The following is a 21,994-nucleotide window of genomic DNA, read 5'->3' as shown; positions in this document are numbered from 1 at the left end:
CATGTGTCAGCGGCGCAGCGATGCGTGAAACGTCCTTCACAAAAGCATGTAGTAGGCGCACATGCCAAGGAATCTACGCATTGCCTTCTTGTCGACGGGCTGCTGCAACTTTGCGGTGGCAGCTGTCTTCTGCGGATCGAAGTGCACTCCAGATCTACTAATGACTTCGCCCAAGAACAGCAGCTCCCCCGCAGAGGCGTCTGCGTCAGCAGGCGTTTGGTGTGTTGCGACACCACGTACCCGAGCACACGAGGGTTGGACCCTCCCGCATGTAGCCGTGCGCGGCTTAGCCGTGTCTGGGGAAAGGGGATCCTGGGGGTTGAGCCGATGCCGGGTGTTCGGACCGTTAAGGCCCCCCGGCGGAGGCAACGCACCTCTTTGGCCTCTGCTTCACGTAGACGGCACCTCCAGGCTGACCCACCTGGGGGAATCGGCAGTCGCCTTTTCCTGTCCTCCTCTCCAATCTTCATCTTTCTCTCTCGCCTTTTTCATCTTTCCTGTCTTCTCTGCACTTCTCCTTACTTCCTAGATTCCTGGCGGCAAGGGTGAACCTTGTGTGGCTGGACAGCCTTGGTTATGCTATATTTCGTTATAGCAGCGATGTACGGCTGGCGTTGGCAGGGTTTCTCTAGCAAGAACTTCTGTCATGTCCCCCTGTTGGGCTCCATGGTGGGTGGTTGGCATCGCAGCCAAAAACCCAACTATACTTATGGAAAATGCTTTTCCTAAACTACCTGATCGCCCTCAGAAACGAGGGCGTACCGAAGATGTTTTCAGTTTTTCGGACGACAAGTCCCCAACTTTCCTCGATTCCACATAATTCACTCAAGAAAACCAGACAAACTAGTGAGATCCATTTCACCGTTCCTTGTTTCCAAGTCGTTGAATGAACTTTTTGGTACAGGATATAAGGTGTCGAGAATGTCAAGCGGTGATCTCCTTTTGGAGCTCCAAGATCAGAAGCAATATGAGAAACTGCCGAAACTTGTGTTGTTTGGGGAGACCGAAGTAACAATAACCCCGCACCGTACTATGAACACCACCCGCGGCGTTGTCTCCGACGATGACTTGATCGAGCTCACTGAGGCTGAACTCTTGGAGAGCTTCAGTGAACAAAATGTCATAAATGTTAAACGAATTAAGATGAGGCGAGATGGTAAAGAGATCAAGACGCAGCACCTGATACTCACTTTCGGTTCAAGTGTCCTTCCCGAGTCCATCGAGGCCGGTTATATCAAACTCCGTGTTAGGCCACACGTGCCCAATCCTCTTAGATGCATTAAGTTCATTAGTTCGGCCACAGTTCACAGAACTGTCGAGGCCGGCTGACATGTGCCAAGTGCAGTAACAATGAACATTCCTCTGAAACGTGCCAGAACATTCCACATTGTGTAAACTGTGATGGCGAGCATGCCGCATACTCGCCATTTTGTCGAATCGTACCTTCCGCGTTAAAATCGGCAACGTATTATCGCGCCCTTCTATACAAGAAACTGGTGTACCCCAGGGAGGCGTACTCAGTTGCACACTCTTTATCGTTAAGATGAACAAACTTCGTGCTTCTCTACCACCGGCCATCTTTTATTCCGTCTACGTGGACGATATACAAATAGGTTACAAATCTTGCAACCTTACAGTGTGCGAAAGACAGGTACAGCAAGGCTTAAACAAGGTGTCCAAGCGGGCAGACCAAAATGGATTTAAAATCAACCCCCAAAAAAGCTCTTGTGTTCCTTTTACAAGAAAGAGAGGCCTGGTCCCTGATCCTAGTGTAGAACTGGGTGGACAACAAATTCCCTTCAACAAAGAGCACAAATTTCTAGGTGTTATTCTCGACTCGAGGCTAACTTTCATTTCACACATAAAATGTCTTAATGAAAAATGTCTAAAAACCATGAACTTACCTAAAGTTCTATCCCACACTACAGGGGGTAGCGACAGGAGGTGCCTGTTGAATATTTACAGGAGCCTAGTTCGACTACGGTTAGATTATGGTGCCGTAGTATATCGCTCGGCTGCACCGAGTGCGCTAAATATGTTATACCCCGTTCATCTTCTGGGTATCCGCCTGGCCACTGGCGCATTTAGAACAAGCCCGGTGGAAAGTCTATATGCAGAGTCAGACGAGTGGTCACTACCTTTTCAGAGAACGTACATCAGCTTTACCTATTTTCTCAATGTGCGCTCCAATGAAGAACATCCGTGTTTCAAAACTGTTAACGACTTGACGTGTGAAACACTTTTTCATAATAAACCCTCTATGAGACTTCCTTTCTCACTGCGTGCAAGAGAACTTAGCACGGAAATGGATGTCCCTGTTCTCGAACATCGCCTAATGCCTCCAGCTAAGCTATTACCGCCCTGGGAGTGGCAGGTGATAGACTGTGACGTATCCTTTGTAGCGGTCACAAAGCATGCACTTGACCTCGAAATCGCTATGCATTTCCGTGAACCTCAATCGAAGTACAGCTGCTCCGAATTCTACACAGACGCGTCAAAATCACATGCTGGTGTATCTTATGCTGCTGTTGGTCCCTCTCTTTCTAAATCTGACTTATTAAACCCGCAAACAAGTATCTTCACTGCAGAACCTATGCATTACTGTCTGCAGTAAAACATATACACAAATTAAAACTCGACACAGCAATTGTATACAGAGACTCGCGAAGTTTCGTAAAAGCGTTAATTTCATTACAAAAACTTAAAAATCCTCTTTTCATTCAACTTTATTCCCTATTATGCTGTATTTATGTATCACATATACATGTAGTAATATGCTGGGTACCTGGCCATAGAGGTATCGAGGGTAATGTACTGGCTGATAAAATGGGCACATCACTCACATCACCAAACACTTTTCCTACGGCTGCTGTCCCTGTCACAGATCTGAAGCCTTTCTTGCGCAAGAAACTGCGACAACACTGGCAACGCATGTGGAACGCAGAAATAAACAATAAACTGCACGTTATAAAGCCACAATTAGATTTTTGACCCACCCCAACAAAATCACGGCGAACACATGTCCTATTCTGCCGCCTCAGAATAGGGCACACATTTGGTACTCACAATTTTCTGCTTACTGGAAATGAACCGCCAACCTGTGGTCGATGTGGTGAGAGGCTGACCGTCCTCCACGTACCCTTGGAGTGTCGCAAAGCCGAATCTGAAAGAAATATTTTCCTCTTGCATATCGTTATAGCGTACCTCTTCACCCAGCTATGTTTCTTTGTAAAGAACCATTTTTGAACACCAAAGTAGTCCTCAATTTTTTTAAATGAGGCTGTCCTGCATGTTATGAGCCCAATAATTTCGTAGCGCATCCTCTTTCCAGAGGATGCCACTGTGATAGTTGTTTTATGTAGCACATGCCTCCATGCCCTTGTGTCTCGAGGGTTCTAACCAGACCATGGTGCTCTAGTGAATTTTAGAAACTTATGCATTCTTTATATTGTATCATTATTTTGAAATGCACGTTAATGCTCATAGTACAAGTCATTTGTCATCGCCATAATTTTATTACACGTACATTTTACGCACTTTACAGTGACTATATTTTAGGTCCCTTTACAGCCACGTCACATCAACTTCATAGAACCCATCACTCCACTGCGAAATCACTAACACTTGCATGGCGCTCTTTGGCCATACCTGGCCCTTGCGCCAATAAAAACCACACATTCATTCATTCATTCAAGAACAGCAGCTCGTCGTAAGCGAAGCGGCACTTTTCCAGCTTCAGAGTGAGCCCGAAGCCTTGATGGCCTCTAGTAGAGTCGCAAGCAGCCTGCAGAAAAACTACGAAACTGCAGAAAACTGCAAAAAAACTTGCAGAAAAAACTACGACGTCATGTAAGTAGACGAGACAGGTCTATCACTTCAACCCTGCTAACACCGTGTCCACCCCGCGCTGGAACGTTGCAAGCGCCGAGCACAGTGCGAATGGCATGACCTTGAACTCATAGAGGCCCTCTCGCGTGATCAAGGCAGTCTTTTCGCGATACCGCTCGTCGACTTCTATTTGCCAGTAGCCAGTCTTGAGATCCATCGACGAGAAGTATTTAGGGTTGCAGAGCCGATCCAATGCATCGTCTATCCGTGGAAGGGAGTATACGTCTTTCTTCGTAATGTTGTTCAATAAACAATAATAGACGCAGAAACGTAGGGTTCCGTCCTTTTTCTTAACCAAAACTGCGGGAGACTCCCACGGGCTTTTCGACGGCTGTATGATGTCGCGCAGCATTTCCTCAACTTGTTGCCTTATAGCTTCACGTTCTCGCATCGAAACTCGCTATGGGCTCATGCGGAGTGTTCGAGCACACCCTTCAGTTAGTATGCGATGTTTTGCAACTGGTTGTCGAATCCTCGATGACATCGAAAAAGAGTCTTTGTGTCGTCGGAGAAGACTTCTTAGCTGTTGCTGCTTAGTCATGGGGAGACTTCGATTTATGCCGAAGTCTGATTTGAGGACTATGATCGTCGGGATAGACGCGGCAGAATCCGAGAGGGCAAACGTATTGCTGTGTTCCACAATTTCCCCAATGTATGCGATCGTCGTGTCCGTGTTGATGTGCTTGAACTCTTGGCTGAAGTTTGTCAGCAACACTGATATTGCCTCCATGCAGTAGAGTGATCACTCTTGCGACGCAAATTTCACGGTCGAGCAATAGCCGTTGGTCACCCTCGATGACGCCTTCTACGTCTGCAGGTGTTTCAGGGCCGACGGGAATAATGCTGGAGCGGGGCGGGATGCTGACTTGATTTTCTAGCACACTCAAGGCATAGTGACTACGAGAGCTCTCCGGCAGTATCGCTTGATCTTGGGATACCGTTATTCATTTCTACTTCAGGTCGATGGCTGCGCCGCGCTGGTTCAGGAAGTCCATGCCGAGAATTACGTCTCGTGAACACTGTTGGAGGAAAGCGAAGGTGGCAGGGTAGGTATGGTCATTAAGGGTGTTTCTGACCGTGCAGATTCCGGTTGGTGTTATCAGGTGTCCTCCAGCTGTCCGGATTTTAGGGCCTTCCCATGCAGTCTTAACTTTCTTCAACTGAGCGGCAAGGGATCAACTCATTAAGTAGTATTCGGCTCCTGTGTCAACTAAGGAAGCGACTGTGTGGCCATTGAGAAGTACGCCGAGGTGGTGGTTCTTTGTTTTGCGTTGCACTTAGGTCTTGGCGTCGGATCACGGCTGCATCTTGTTGACGTGTGGCTGGAATGTCGCGTTGTCAGGTATTCTCGGACTATCTTTGCTTCCAGACTTCGTCGGAATGGCGGCGGCTCGTAAAGATGTCATCGAGACAGGATTTTCGGCGTCTTCTTCGGCAGCGGAGCATCTTTGTCAGGTCGATGAACAGCCACCGCACCTCCGTCGGTTGCTGTTTTTTGTCTTCCCGATATTTGGCTCGTAGACTGGTCGCGGACAGGGTCACTGTATGGTCGGCGCTGCGGTGACGGGTAGCGGCCTGGTGACGGCAGACCGGACGGTTGTCGAGAACTATGAGTAGTGGCGAGGTAATCGGCGATGTCACGTAGGCGGTCCCCAAGATGTGGACGCGGCGCATTGACAGTAACTCCCTCGGAGTCCCAAGTCGCGGTATGGGCATCGGCGGTACACGTGGCCGGCTTCGCCTCAGTGGTAGCAAAGTGGGCGGTGGTAGGGGGCTCGCTAAACGTCCGTCTTGCTCGCGCAGCTATGCTGAGCGATGCGCGGACGTGCTGGTGGCGGCGAGGTGGACGACGGAATTGCGGCCTTACAGGGCCATTGCGCGGTGGCGGAGGACGACGGCGGGCGACGGTGGCGTAGGTCATGGCTTCCCGCTGAGGCCGCGGCGATTCGGGTACTCGAAGTGACTGCTGAATCTCCTCTCGGACGACGTCAGCAATGGGTGCTACTTGAGGCTGCGATCATGGGAACATCCTCTGAAACGCCTCCCACACTACCACTCTGATGACCTCGCGCAGGTCGTTGGTGCACACTGGTTGAACGTCGACGTAGTTCGTCGGAAGCGTGCGTTGGTTGAACGTTCCAGATTTCGAGTGTTTTCTCTATGGTTGTAGCCTCGGAAGCGAATTCAGCAACTGTCTTGGGCAGGTTGTGCCTCAATCCGGCTAAGACCTCTTGGTTGACATTCCTCATCAAGAAGCGAACTTTTTGCTGTTCTGGTATGTTGGAGTCGGTGTGTCTGAACAGGCAAGTCATCTCTTCCGTGAAGATCGCGATGCTTTCGTTGGGGAGTTGCACTCTGTTGGCTTCTAGCAGGGCTTCGGCCTTTTCCTTGCCCATGAAACTCGTAAAGGTCTGCAAGAAGCCATTGCGAAACAGGTCCCATGTTTTCAAGGTCGATTCTCGGTTCTCAAACCACGTTCTGACTTCGTCATAGAGTTTCATATTAGAATAACTAGAAGGAAATCTGGCGCTGCGATCGTTCAACCATCATGGGAATGATGGGAAGTACAGGCTGCGGATTGGCATTCTGTTGACTGGCGAACTAGTCTACAAGTATTTTTCGGCAGTTTTGGTTTCGCTCCAAGCGCAATTGCTAGAACCTGCAGTGGGACAGCGCAACGCAAAGCTCTTTTGCCTTTCTGTTGCTCGAAGTGGCGATAGCGCGGTGGGCCAGCGGTTGGGACGATGCTTGTGTCGCGGTGTGGTGTCGAAGCCCTGACGAGAAAGTGGCGGCATCGTAAACGTTCAAAGGACATGTTTGACCATTTTGGCTATGGTTTGTTAAATGTGTTAGGTTGGCACTGTAGCGTTACGTGCTTTATGAAACTTCAGGATAGGAAAAAGAAGGCACTACTGATACAAGACATAGACCGTTGTACTTCTAATGGCTTGACAATCAAATTTTATTTACGGCTGCATTACGCATTGCTCATTTATGTGCTCATTGAAATGCGTGTTTTAGGACTTCGAGAACACAAACTTACTTGTGGTAGTAATGGTTGCTGCTTGTTGGCTGTAGTGTAGTGTCGCAAAATGGGTAAGTGCAAGGCCACGCCGTAACGCTTCGGAAGCAGTACGCCAACATAAAATATAATTAAGCATACTCGTAGGAGGCCTCAAGCATCCCTGCTAGCAGTCCAGCAGATGTGCTTAAAAGTACTTGAAGACGTTCAGCAATCGTGACAGCCGACGCAGCTTTTTGAAAGAGCTGGAGAGTTGGCAAATGCCTGTCGTTTGCGAGAAAAGTCTCGCGTTCGCAGCGAGCAGGCGTCGTAGCAGACGACACTTGTAGCATTCCTCTCAAGGGCGCAACAATTTCTCACTATACAAGATTTTTTATTTCCATAAATACTTGATGAGTATCTTTATATAGGTACATGCACGGTTGTTATTGTTATGTTATATTATGTTGCAAAAATAAATAACAAAAATATTCTCTGGCGTTAAACTGGGAAAAGAATCGTACAAGAATGCATACCCTTGTGCGTCCTTGTGACAAACCATAGTAAGCCGTGCTTCCATCTCAAAGTAATACAAAGTTTATGTAACGTGTTGTACATTATATAGCATATTGCAGAAATAAAATTATATTTTACGCGATAATACTTGAGTAAAGCTTCGTTTACTGCGCCGCAAACAAGCGCCACTAGTATAAAGATCGAAGTCAATCGGAAGCCTGTACTTCCCATCATTCACATGTAGGTTGAGGCAACGCTCATGAGAGCCCCCGTAGACACTAGCGCCACATTTCCCTTTAGGGTATTTATTTAGAAACTCTATGGGCGGCATCTTCTAACGCAAAGTATGCATGAAGTAGCTTTTCCTTGGAGTTCCAGCTCTTGAATGTGGCGATTCTTTCGTAAACCTCCAGCCATGTTTATGGATCTTGAGTCGATAATATATGGAACGTCGGTGGCTCCCTGAGCTGTTGCAGCACGATGGGGGACGCTGGGGCTGCCGTTGGGGCTGACTTGGTGACGATCTTCCTGATCGTCTAAGGCAAAATTGCGTGCTCCGGGGGCAGTCCTTGCACCCTGCGGCTACCTCGCTGGTTTTTGGCGAAGTCGGGGTTGTCTTCCACACTGTGGCTTGAGTCACGGCTTTGTGGGGGCGTCCGGTACATGAACGCTAGGCCCCTCCAACAGATGTCACGCAGGAGTGACTAAAGAACACAGTAGCAATACTGTGAATGACGAAACTAACTTTTATTGGGCGAACCTTTGCCCACAAGAACAGGCTACGCTTGTAGCGCAACGATAGCGCGAACACAGTCGGCGATCGTCGGAATCTCCGCAGCGGGTCATGTGCGTTGGCTTTTATACATCAGTCAAATCAAATCAAATCAAACTTCATTTCATCTCTCAACAAAGAGAGAAAGGGTTGCGGCAGCAAAAAGCTGCATTAGTGCAGCTTGACTAAGCCCGCCCCCCTATGGTACATTTCGACAGTGTGGAGCAGTAACTTAGGTATATTACAGCTTAACATACATCTAAGCACATTACAGAAAATTCGAATAAAAACAAACGTCCAATACAGTTACATGGTTGTACAGGCAGCAAATTGGGTTTTTTTATGTAGCACAAAGAAATTAAGAACGGTATCGGAGAGGTATACACAAAATAATTTCAGAAAATAAGCCCTGTAAATGCAACTTAAAAGAAAATGAAAGCAAAAATGAATACATCAGACGCATAAAACTCGATATAAATAGAAGACATACGTATATGTGCATATATATGTACATAGGCAGGAATACCCATCTTCACGCATACTGATATGTATACAATAATCAAATACAAGTACAAGAGTCACACAGCGGGAATGCGCGAAAGGAAATAGGTGAAAAAGTAACGAGGAGACATAGTATCCGGGTCGAATCCACTCGCAGTTTGCGCGTTTACAAGACCAGCAATGCTGTAGGATACGGATTGCTGTTCATAATTTGTACGAGAAAAGCGTGTTAACCTAATGTCTGCATGTCTCGAGTTATAGGGAATTTCGCGACGTTTCAGGTTAACTAAGTTTACGTAATCAACGTTTCCCCCTTCTCAACTTAGTTCTCTACATGCATGCTAGACGAAATTAATAAATGAATTCAACCGGTACTATTCTGTATTCGTAAAATTATTTAGACGTGTGTTCCTGCTCGGTTTTTACATAATTTTAGTTTAGTGATGCTTTCTGTTGATGTTGTTGCCCACACTAAGTGACAATAATTTAGTGCAGTAAAGAAAAGTGAGTTATGCACAGTTCGTTTCATAATAGTAGGCAAGACAGGTCGGTGTCTCTGCAACAGTCCCGTTATTCTGTTTAGCTTTCAGCAAGGACATTCGACATGTTTGTTCCAAAGCAGATTTTCTCAAAATATAACTCCTAGCGTTTTAACCTCATTTAAAATTTTAATTTCTTCATTTTTTTTTAAATACAACCTGTTTTCAATATTTAGGACCCCGTGCTACGGGCGAAACATGATCGCTTGTGCTTTTTAGCATTAATTCCTAAATAGTTTCTATCACATCGGATTGCCATGTACTGGAGCATAATATTTGCACAATTCACGAGAGTATCGGGATTTATGCACCTAAAAATTATGGTATCGTCGGCATATCCTATCCATTTTATATTTTCAGCGGTCGAAAAATAGATCATTCATGTACACAATGAAAAGAAGTGGACCTAGAATTCTCCCTTGCGGCCCACCATGTGGGATAGGTTTTATTTTTGAATTTGAATGATTATGGCAGACATGAAGACAGAAACTCGTTTGCTTGACCACGTACTCAGTGTTCTTCAGGCTTAGCTAAAAGTGTGATATGATGAACAGCATCGAATGCTTTTGTGAGATCTAAATGTATACCTAAGACCACTTCTTTTGCATCAAGCGGCCTAGTTATAAATTATTTTTGGGTTAGTAAAGCCAATTCCGTTTATTTCCTTTTCAGAAAACCATACTCTGATGCCGAGATGAACGAGTGTTTGTCGAAAAACCATTAATTGCTTGTGTACGATTTTTTCTAAGCTTTTCAAAAAGAAAGGTAAAATGCAAGTCGGCCTAAAATTATTTGGGTCGTTCCATCTTTGTGGATTGCTACCACTTTTGCAATCTGCATTTCCTTCCGAAAGCAGCTTCTATCTAAGCATAGGCTCTAAATTTCAACTAAAATGGGCGCAATTATGTCTTTAACAAACTTAATTGGCCTAATTTTCCAATTATTTGCATCACGTGGCTTGGTACCTTTTAGGCTACAAAACACATTTTTAACTTCATTCTCACTTGTGGGAAAAAACACCAGAGTGCCAGAAAATCTTGCTGTTTTATGAATCGAGGGTATGCCTGTTCTGTTGCAACTTGTAGGCTCTCCAACAGCTATGAAATGATCATTTAAAACATTTGAAAGATCTGCCGCGCGGACAACGTGGTTGTTCACAATCATCCTGTCAGCATTGTAAACATCGGTCTTTTTTATAAGGCTCTTTAGTCGCTTCCAGAACAGAGCAGAGTTGCTCACCGCATTGTTAAAATAGCCTTGATAATACTCTTTTTTCGCGGCTTCTAGTTTAGTGTTGACCTTATTTCTGAACACCTTGAAAGCCTTAAGTTTGTCGATATCTTCAGTTTTCAGAAATACCCAGTGCATACGGTTTTTCGAATTCACCTGCTTGTGAGGGAAAGGGTTTATCCAAGGTTTTCGAGAGTTCTTACGCTTTCTGATAACAATACCTCGAAAATCCTTTTACATATAGCTTTAAAATCCACAATGAACGCTTGGTACACGTGCGTCGGTACAATATATAACGTGACTGCAATCATGAATCAAAACTTCCATTCTAAAGGCATGTGGGGAACGATCTGTAATATCCTGCGTGCGCACATGACTGCTACGTTCACGCTTTCTTTTATTGTGTTTCATTCTTTTACGGTGTTTTGTTGCACATCGTGGTATTTGATAGCGCCATCTTGGTCTGAGACAGCGTGAATCTGCAATAGGTCACTTTAAACCGATTGTCCCAGAAATGTTTCAGGGCTATTGCATGCACAAAAACTTAAATAAATTCCGGCATTGACAATGCTTTAAAAATATCGGCGTTGCCTCCTAGATACAATTCGTAGACATAAGTCATAACCTAGAAACTCCAGCAGGGAGCGGATCACTGAATGAACTCTTTTTTGCCAACGAAGAGCGCGATGACTGTACACTCTTAGGCAAAGTTACACCCTTTGGCTTGCCCCTTCTGCCACACAACAATAATCTTTATCTGCCTTGATGCGTTTCCTTTCTTTAACGCTGCGAGCCCGGTACTTTCCAGTAACGAACGGTACGCGCGTTATCAGCATAGAACAGTTTACACCCTTTGGAGTGCCCCAAGGGGTGTAAACTATAACGATAACGCGCGTGCCGTTCGCTACTGGAAAGTTCCGGGCTCGCAGCGTTACAGAAAGGAAACGCATCAAGGCAGATAACGATTATTGCTGTGTGGCAGCAGGGGCAAGCCAAAGGGTGTAACTTTGCCTAAGAGTGTAGGCAGTGACTCCGTATGGAACGACACCGTAGAGTAACGCATGCGCTGTGGTTTTCCTTACTGATAACGACGTGAGGCGAAGGATTTTACAAAGTAAGCACAGCACTATGCGAAGTCTCTGGCCAACATAAAAGACACGTGAAACCCGTGCAAGATCGCAATCAAAGCGCGAACCGACGTATTTCATGGATTATGTGTTCGCAAGGACGTGGATTAAAATGCGACCGATGTATTATTATTTCTTTAGTCAGGTAAACTTTCTGTAACTGATTACTGATTTTAAAAGCAGACAAGTTGCTTTTTCGATACCATAATATTACGTTTGTTGCAAGACAGTCCTTTGCATTTGTTCCTGATTCCTGTAAATAAGAATTTGCATGGAAATATTGTTTTTGCACGAAAAGTTAACACTGTATCTCCCGCATACGGAAACATTTTAATGCGGGCGGCATTAGACGCATCATTAGCGTAAATGTTAAATAGGAGGGGGCTTAATATTGTACCTTGTGCAAAACCGATTTCCACTGGTAGAATGCAGCTGTGAAAGTTTTGAACTCAGACTTACTGAAACCGGTCCCGGAGAAAATCGTCAAGCAGTGACAGAAGTAAATCATGAAATCCCAGCGTAGAAAGCTTCGTTAACTGTAAGTCATGACAGACGCTATAGAATGCTTGGATTACGTCAAGAAATGATGCGCAGGCTACCTGGTAACTTTATAAACAGAAAAATTCTGAACAAATATTCGGGATGGGCCCAATTGCCCTTTGCCTTTTACAAAGCCACATTTCTTCCGTGACAGTATGTTATGAATACAGAGGAAGATATTCATAGTGAGGAGTATATGCTTCTCTAAAATGTGAGTCAAGCAAGGTAAAATGGCCAGATGCCGATAATTTTCTACCTTACCTTGAGGTGCTTTTTGTGGCGTGGAAGAATTTTGGCCGTTTTCATTCTCACTGGAGTATCGCAACAGGACATGCTGTGACTATTAATTGCTAGCGAAACCAACTTGATGCAGCGATAATTTCTCCAAAGCTCAACGACCGAGACATACCGATTTGTAGAGTTTAAGACTAAAAGATTACAATCAGTTAAAGCGACAGATACGCCGTGTATGCTTGTCGTTTTCAGTGCGCATGAATATGGCTGCGGTCTGGCGAACCCTCGTATAATCTCGAAAATAAATCGGTATATTAAATTTGTACACTCTGTCCAACAGATGAATAGTGGGAAAAAAGTAGTTATCGTTTTTCAGTTCCTTCATGCTAGCACGTCTCTATTCATTTATTATCGACCAACTTTTACCACTATCGAAGCAGGCATGCATAAAAAAAGTTGTCGCGAAAGTGATTACGAGGCGAATTGTTGCATTAACTTTGTAAATGCAAAGCTTGAATTTCAAATGGAGTGTGTCGCATTTAGGGGCTCGGCAACACAGACTTCAAAGAACATATTTTTCTTTTATAGCAGCAGGGATTTGCGCTGGTATCCAACCATCCTTAGCAATACGATGCCCCCCGGCAGCGCATTACATAAAGCCAACTGTAGCCAATCTTGGATTCAAGCAGGCAATTTCGGGGCCTGCGTAGGCACGCCGTTGCCTCCGCAATTTCAGTGCTGACAAAGCCACTCCATCGGACATTGAGCGCTCACCCTGCCTTACCAGTGAATACCCTTTAATGGCAAAGCCGGGCGACACAACTGACTCTCCCGGGCCTGCTTTGCCCTTAGAATGCCGTCATTGCCTGTGCATCTTTAAACATTCGTTAGCAACATCCGTTCAATGCTATAGGCATTGTCGCAGTTCTAAAATGCCTGTCAATATTGGCCTGTCAAGCAGAACGGTGCGTCAATATTAGTTTTCACGTAGCATTCGCTCGCCGTACCTGAATATGTATGTAATACGCCATGCTAGCTTTCTTTGAATTTTTAACCAATCACGCCAACTACGACAAGGTGACTTTGGAAATTTTTTTCGCTTCTCACTAAATATTATGCATGTTCTGCATTTTTTTTGCGAACGCTGTTAACTTTCACGCAGTTGTTTTTATAGTGTTTAATGGTTCGATCGTAGACTGTTTAAAAGTGGCACAAGTGCATTGTGTTATTACGCATCATTGCGCGCTTTCTCTGTGAACCCTCGATAGGCGCAATAACAAATTCATAGAGTTACAAAATTGCAAAGCATGTGCGCTTGCGTGTGCATATTTAAATAATCTGGCAGGTAGTTAACTTCAAAATACTGCATAAGTTGATTGTGCAATCATCTGTGTCGCTTACCAGTAATGTCTTTGCTAGCTGAGGTGCTCTAGGGGCTGTAAATTTTATTGCTAGTGCAATGTAAGCCATTGCGGATGACTGCGCCCTTCATTATTTTTCTGAACAAAGACCATATCGCACCATGTAGCAGTGTATCCCGCATTCCGCTTTATTATAATCTTATGCGCCGTTCCCGGAAAGCTCTATCGAGAGTTTTTTTTTTTTCATGCTAGATGATTTTTAGGACCAACTGGCCCAGTAGTCGTAAATTCCTACCCGCAGAAATAAGCGGGCAGGAATAAAGAACTAGTCGAACGCCTCGAAATAACACCGTCGAATAACTGAATTTATTGTGAAATTAACTCATCCGCAGAGGAAACCAAATTATCGCAAAGGCAAGTACAATTGTCCTATTTTTATTCGTAATGATATTGTTTCGACTAAGTGCATTGCCTAATATGTGTATTTCATTTTTACAGACATATCGTACGAACGTTTACGAACACGGTAGCTTTAACACCGCGACGTTCTTTCTGCGCAGACGGTGCTGCACCGCTTCAGCATCAGCTGAAACGCATTGTCTCTTTGAGAACACGCAGCCCGGCACATGTGGGCCGGGACACTCAAGAAGACCCAAGTTGGATTGTCGAAATTGCTTGCTCAAGAAGCACTTTCACTCTGCGAGCTGACCAGTGTTCAGAATTTCCTGCATCGCTATTCTTTTGCAGCGAGGGTGTCCATCGTGAAATAATGCACCCTTTCATTGCTATCTCTCTTCTAAAAGCGTATGCATTGCCAAAGGCTCAGTACAGCTACCCACAAGCACTTACGAGAAGTCTTGTGACGTAGGCCAAGCGTCATTCACCATAATTGGCTAGTTAGAACAAAAATCCATATTTCGATGCAGCGGCTTTTTCTACTTAATTTTTGTGTATTTCTGTATTTTTTCAGCATAAACTACTTTTTTATTTAATGAGAGATGACGCCTGTGGGAGCTTGCCTTCAATATAATCAGCGCCATCCTGGGCCATGCAGTGCCACTACAGTACGGCCAACACGCAAAAAATAGCAACAGGGCCTTCTTACATCTGCCTGCGCAGAGCAGCAACAGGCATTATGTATTTCACTTCTTACTTTTATGCCCCTTGCATATATCATGCATTGCCGGCAGTGTCGGGATTATAGGTATAGGCATTGTATGCAGATGCTGTCTGCGAGAAGCAGAACGTCGCCGACAAACATTAGCAAGACTTCACAAAAAAAAATGGCTGTGGCTTAGCTAAGGTTAAGCCCAGGATGCGAAGCATACTAGCCTTTATTTTAGTTGTTGAACCACTGTTTAGCCTGGTGAACTGCTGTTGCTTGGCTATATTTGGTTCGGCTAGACGAAGAAACAAATCATGCGTTACTCTACCTCGCCTTCAAGAGTGGAACGCGACAGCGTTCCCGTCGACCCGCCAAGGGGTGTAAGACAATGGGCTACGGCGCAGCGACTACGCGCCCCGCATTGGACGCGGTGAGCGTCGAGCAACGCAGCGTTCGGCGCGGCAACGAAATGTGCGCCTGAGCAAGCGACGCACGCCTGAGCCTTAGAAACTGCTCGTTTCTAAGGCAACACCGCATTCACTAGAGGCGCTTTTGTACCGCTTTGAAGCATCGTACTCGTGGCTCAGTGGTAGCGTCTCCGTCTCACACTCCGGAGACCCTGGTTCGATTCCCACCCAGCCCATCTTGCAAGAGTTGAGCCAAAGCCACCTAGAAACAAGCGCAGCTGCTTATATACCGCCGCGACGCCGGTGGTGGTGGTGGTGAAAACTTTTGATTGCTGCAAGAGAGTTTGGGAGCCAGAGAGTGGCCCCGCTACGTGGTCGGCGTCCCTAGTCCGGGACATCGCATGACAATGCCCCGTCTCTCGCCCGTTTCACCAGAGCCCTTTGGGACTCAAGCGAGGAGCAGTTGAGGAGGGCAGTCTCCCATGCCTCTCTGGAAGGGGTAGGGGAAGGGGGGAAGTGGGGATTTTGAGTACATGCCCACACCATGTGGAAGATATCACAGGTCTCCCCACAGTGCGGGCATCGCCCATCCGTGTTAGGATCGTAATGCTTTAAGATTGCAGGACAGAGCAGAGTACCTGTCTGCAGGCGCCTTAATGTTCGCTCCTCCGTCTTACTCAGCCCCTTGGCAGGGGCTGGGAAAAGGCGGTGGTTGTCGCTATAATGCGTTATTATTTCCCTGAATCGCAGCAGCGGCTGGTTAGTCTCCGAGCCAGAAGAGCTGGGATGAGGAGCCCGGTAAATAAGCGCTCGGGCAGCCGCGTCAGCGGCCTCATTACCTCGTACGCCCTGATGGCCAGGAGCCCAAATGATTCTTTTCGGTGTTGGATCAGTGGCAGTCCGTCTTAGAATGCAAGCAGCTAAGGGGGAGATCTCCCCAGCCAAGTAATGATCACATGCTTTTCGGGAGTCCGTAATGATGATTCTCGAATTGGCGTGGGCGGCAGCAAGCGCTATCGCTACTTCCTCGGCTCGCATTGAATTCGGGGCTCGAAAAGAGAGTCCATCGACGTGCATTTCCTGGTGAACAACAGCGGCCGTGTAAAATCCCGTGGGCGACGGCCCTGCTACGTCTACATAATATACACCGGGTCGGGAGCCGTGTTGTCTCTCAAGAGCCCGAGCCCGCGCGTGTCGTCTGTTTTCGTGCATGTCGGTGTCCATGTTACGGGGGAGTGGGGAGACACAAAGCATATGGCGCCACAGTACTGGGATACGCTCCGTCTCCTCTGGAGTGCAGTCGTGTTGGATGTGTAAGCGGTGTAGCAGGCGGTGCCCAGGGGCCGTCTGCATGAGCCGCGTGTATTGGTTCACGAGGTGGGCCTCCCGCAGCTCCTGGTAGGAGTTTAGCACCCCGAATGCCTTCAGTTTGGCATTAGATGTAGCCACCGGGAGATCCAGGGCTCGCTTAGTTGCCTTGCGGATGATGGCGTCTATTCGCGCCTCGTCTTGCTTAGTAGTGCGGAGATATGGCACGGCGTAGAGGATCCGGCTAGTCACGAAGGCATAGACGAGCCGAAGCGCGTCCCTGCCCCGCAGACCGCCCGGCTTGTTGGAAACGCGGCGGATCATACGCCCTACCTGTTCGCCTACTCTCTTGAGTTTCACAATGGTGGAGTCCGGTCTGAGTCTGTGGTGAATGAAAAGGCCCAGAATACGGAGCTCCTCCACCTCTCTAATAGGACCTCCTGACAGAGAGATGTGAATTGCTGTCCGATCCTTTGGGTTCGCTCTGACATGCAGAAGCTCTGATTTCGCTGGAGCACATTGGAGCCCACAGTCCATAGCATACGCATCGACTATGGAAGCGGCCTGCTGAAGGCGGGCCTCCATGTCCCCCACGCTCCCCTCAGTGGTCCAAATTGTAATGTCATCTGCATATAACGCGTGTTGAATGCCTTCCACCCGGGCCAGTTGGCTTGGGAGGCGCATCATAGCTATGTTGAACAGGAGCGGTGATAACACCGCTCCCTGAGGGGTACCTCGTGTTCCCATCATGTAAGGGCCGTATTCCTCGCCCTCAATCCGAAGGAAGGCCTGGCGATTACTCAAGAAATCTCTTACATACGCGTGGACCCTAGCCCCACAATCGGTAGAACTCAAGTTGGCCAGGATGCTTCCGTGTTTAACATTGTCGAAAGCCCCTTTCAGATCAAGGGCGAGGATGGCTTTGTCATTGTGTTGCATAGTTGTGGGTCGTATTACATCCCTGTGCAGCTGGAGAAGGACATCCTGTGCAGACATGTGGGGGCGAAACCCGAACAGGGTGACTGCAAAGAAGCCCTTACTCTCCAGGTATGGAAAGAGGCGATCCCGAACCATCGTCTCCATAAGCTTGCCCGCAAATGAGGTCAATGATATGGGCCTCAGGTTGTCCGTATTCACGGCCTCACCTGTTTTAGGGATAAACGTCACAAGTGACGTTTTCCACTCGGGAGGGAGTGGACGCCCGTCCCAGATCTGGTTGATGTATTCTAATAAATGGAGGTAGGCTGGGTCCGGTAGGTTCGCCAATAGGTTCACTGTTATGTGATCCCGTCCCGGAGCCGTACCCCGGCGCATTTTTGCTAAGGCCGCCTTAAGGTCGTGCAACTCAAAAGGGGCATCAAGTGTTTCATTAGGCCTGCCAGAGTATATGTACTCAGGCCCAGGCGGGTCCTCCGTACGACAGAGATATCTGTCGCACAGAGTGTCCGCAAGTTGCGCCGTCGTACCTTGATACCCTTGCAGAGCCCGCCGGAGCTGCTTTTGCGTCTCCCCTCTCGTTTGGGAGGGGTCGATTAGACTGCGAAAGAGACGCCACGTCCCCTTCGAGCTCATCTGATGAGCTGCTGCGTCGCAGCGTGCTATCCAATTTGAATCTGAGAGTTCGGCAGCATACGCTGCAGCCTGCTCTGTGAGTTTGGCTATGCGGTCGCGTAATTTGCGATTAGTTTTCTGCTTTTTCCACCGTTTAGTTAAGCTCCGGCGCGCCTCCCACAAATGCAGGAGGTGGGTGTCCACTGCGGGGATCTCTTCGGTGGTTTGTAGTGTTGTGACGTGTTGTTTCTGAATGTTGTATATGTGGTTAGCCCACTCCGCGTATCCGCCGGAAAATAGTACGGGAGGGATAGTGTGATTTCGGAATTTGTGCCAATCGGTCAGCTTGGCCTGACCCCATTTTTTGCGCGCTGCCTTCGCCATGAGTGTAATCCGGAGAAGGAGGTGATCGCTGCCTAGAGAATCTCCCAAGTTCTCCCAAGCAGCCGCTCTAGCATTTTTAACGAGAGAAAGGTCGGGACACGTGTCGCGGGTTACCGAATTCCCCACTCGGGTGGGATACGCCGGGTCCGTGAGCAACGTGAGGCTGAGGGTCGAGATGAGCTCCGCCAGCTTACGTCCTCTTGCCTGTTCGAAGTGGTAGCCCCAATGAAGGCTGGGAGCATTGAAGTCTCCAACGATCACTAGAGGCTCTTTGGCTGCCATTTTTATCGCGCGAAGGAAGATTTCATTAAACGTTACGCGCGGCTTATGCGGAGGGCAGTATATGTTGAGGATATGTATTGACGGGTCGCGGCGTCTGAGAGGCAGTACTCGGACCATTGTATATTCTTGCTCGGTACTCAAGTCTAAGTCGACCTGAACCACGGTGTAAGCTTTATTCACCAAGATGAACGTAGAGGCGCCCCCCTGAAAGGTGCTGTAGCCTGATAATTTAGTGTCTATGCCGGGCTCCTGCAGGGCAATGAGTGCCGGCATGTCTCCTAGGGACTGCAGGTAGAGCTGGAGGTGTGACCGTTTTTTCCAAGCTCTGAAACCCCTGCAGTTCCATTGGATGATCTGGAATTTTTCAAGGTTTTTATCATTCGTATTAGATCTGCTGGCCATCTTGTTCTATTTATTTACGGGCGAGCGGACTAGCTCTGGCCGGGAGCCAGCGCAACCCCAGCGAGGGGCCGCACCGACCCACCAGCTGCAGAGCCTGAACCATGTTCCTCCGCTGCCTGGCGGGAGGCTGTCTTACGTTTGAGGTGAGGGGATTCGCAGCTAGTGGCGTTCTTAATTTGGGTGCTGACCCAGGGCTGCACGGCTTTAAGGACCGAGTCAGTGACCTGGGCCATAAGGTCGGGAAGTGCTTGCGTTAAAGCTGCCTTGAACATGTCCTGGAAGGACTCGCGGACTGCTGACATGATTTGATTCGGGAGGGCCATCACCTGCTCCTCCAGTTGCTCGGTTTGGCGCTGCAGTGCCTCTAGGCCGGCGACGCTACCAGCAGATCCAACTACCGTGTCCCCGCACTGCCGCGAGACGCTAGTGAGGCAAGATGTTACGGATGATCCGTCATCCTCGCCATCTGGCTCAGCTTCTTGCATTGGTTCGGATGACCCGGCCTGTTTGGCCTTTAATTCTTGAATTTTGCGCGCTAGAATTTGGTTTTGGCGCCTGAGCTCCTCTACCTGCTGCTGTAGGGCGGTTTCGGTAGGGGAGGGACGGGTAGGGGGCCCGGAGACTGCCCTACTCCAACTGCTCACCTGTGGTTGGACGGGTGCCAAGGGCGGGAAGTCCCTGGCGTTGAGGACCGGGGGCACCGCCTGGGTCGCGGACCTGACAGGTTTCGATGTGCCGGGTTTGGCCTTGGTTTCCTGATCGGCTGGCGCTTTCTTGGCCTTGGGCGGAGGAGCCTGCTTGGGCCCCGTCTTTTTCTTCGGTTTGGATCCGGAGGGGGAGCTCGGTTTGATGGCTTTCCGGAACCGCCCGGCACAGCCAGGAGCTCCGGTAGGGTGGCCGCCTCCGCAGATGAGGCAGCTCGGAACACAATCATGTTCTGCCGGGCCGTCAGGAGTGGCATCGGGAACCTGGACTCCGCAGCGTTTGCAGCGTCCCGGCTGCGGTCGCGGGCACGCATCGGCCCGATGGCCCACTGTGCCACAGCGGTGGCATGCTGGCACTGTTTTCTTGTACAGGCGAACAGGGAGCCGTTCGTAGCTGTACAACACCGTCCGTGGCACCTTGGTCCCCGCGAAGGTGATCACCGCAACCGGGGTTCCCCCTAGCTTGCGCACAGACACCACATTTTGTTCCGCACTGAGTTATCGTTTAACGCTTTCAGACGTTTCGTCTGGCGAAACAGTCACGACGCCTCGACAGAACGCTCCGGAGAGTTTAGGGTGTCCCCGGAACGGTAGCTCGCGTTCCCCTACCGGCAGCACAATATCCCGGAGTAGCTTCTCCGCGGCGTCGACAGATTTCAGTGCACATACAAGGACGTTTTGGTCCCAAACGGGCCACACCTCAAGTCCAGCATTTGCGTCGTCCCCGAGGATGCTGCGGACTGCAGCGCCGGCTCGTCCAGGACCAAAAGTTGCCTTGAGGTCGACCGTGTTTCTTGGTTTCAGCACCACGACGATGTCATCTTTTTCAATGCGCGGCGTATTCTGCGGCCGCCACCGGAGTTGCTTGGAGCTCGTCGAGGCTGCGTTCAGCGCACTCCCGCCCTGCGTATGCGCAGAGCTAGCCGGCGCCTGTTGCTGGGTGGCACCAGCACCAGCGTCCCTCGATGCCGCCGCCGCGTTCTTCTTTTCCGCGCCAGACGCGGACCATATATTGGAGGTAATCGTCCTCGGTTGGTAGAGGATCCTCGCCTTGAGTCGTATCCTCGGATTGATGGTTATCCATTGTTACGATCTGCAAGGACTGCGGGTCGTATCCGGTGACTTGATTTGGAGCCGCCAGAACCGAGGGATCCCCGACCGGGGCCATCGCAGGCCCCGACGCCGTTAGGCTTAGCACCACCGCGGCGTGACGAAAGCTTCAAATGACCGAAAAGTGGTCAAAAATTGGCCCCACCTTAACAAACGTGGTATAGACGGGTACCGCTGAGGTTCCTGGAGACGATGATACCAGGCTTGCAGGGGGAAAACTTGGTGTATCGCAATTGATTGCGATCTGTCACGGAGCCGACGCGGTATGCGACCGTTCCCGTCACCGACCCGGCGTCTCCCCCCCCCCGCGACGCCGCGAGCAACGGCGCGAGTTGGAGCCCCGTTTCTCCTCTGTCGTGACGTCACGGTGTCACGTGGTCAGCCTTGAAGGCGACGCCGCGAGCGACGGCGCGAGTTGGAGCCCCGTTTCTCCTCTGTCGTGACGTCACGGTGTCACGTGGTATGGCATGGGGTCAAAGGTCATTGAAGGCGACACCGCCGCGCCTGAGGAGCTGGGTTGAGCTCTAGTAATATGCTTCGCATAAAATATGTCTACCAAGCGCCGTCGACTACGCTAATGGTAGCAGGCGCGATTAAGCCGACGCGGCTCAAGCCGTTCAGCCTCTTCCAAGTGCATCTTCTGCGAGCCTAGCCCCGACCCCCTCTGCCCATCTTAAACATATCTTTATACGTGTCCCGCAAGACTGGGAATACGAGCAACAATCAGCATCAACATATTTTCGGACCAATAAAGATATTATGAAACATCATTTGGTGACTTAATAGTTGATCATTTCCTATTGCACCGTACAACCGTGCAAACTTTCAACTCTCATTTGCACAATCTAAAATCGTAGGGAATAATGGAATCACCAACATACATCCTAGTCTGCCACTATGGTCACGCCAGTGGGTAGGACGCGGCGCTAAATTGGCAGACCCCGCTATTGACCAATACCGGCGCTGCCAGTAGGCCAGGTGGGACGTTAGAATGAGCCAGCTGTCTGCCTATATTGGCACTACCCCTCACTA

The 21,994-nt window shown here is 48.7% G+C and overlaps 1 protein-coding gene across 1 annotated transcript; it reads right to left on the bottom strand.

Moving 5' to 3' along the window:
* Positions 1-15,604: 15,604 nt before the first annotated feature.
* LOC142591179 (uncharacterized) lies at positions 15,605-17,570 on the bottom strand. The gene has a single exon (XM_075703543.1). The coding sequence runs from the start codon at positions 17,523-17,525 to the stop codon at positions 15,606-15,608; it is 1,920 nt and encodes a 639-aa protein (XP_075559658.1). The 5' UTR covers positions 17,526-17,570; the 3' UTR covers position 15,605.
* Between the last annotated feature and the right edge of the window lie 4,424 nt (positions 17,571-21,994).

This window comes from Dermacentor variabilis, chromosome 8, assembly GCF_050947875.1.
Source record: "Dermacentor variabilis isolate Ectoservices chromosome 8, ASM5094787v1, whole genome shotgun sequence".
Classification (NCBI taxonomy): Eukaryota; Metazoa; Arthropoda; class Arachnida; order Ixodida; family Ixodidae; genus Dermacentor; species Dermacentor variabilis.
This window is presented reverse-complemented; position numbering and strand designations above follow the sequence as displayed.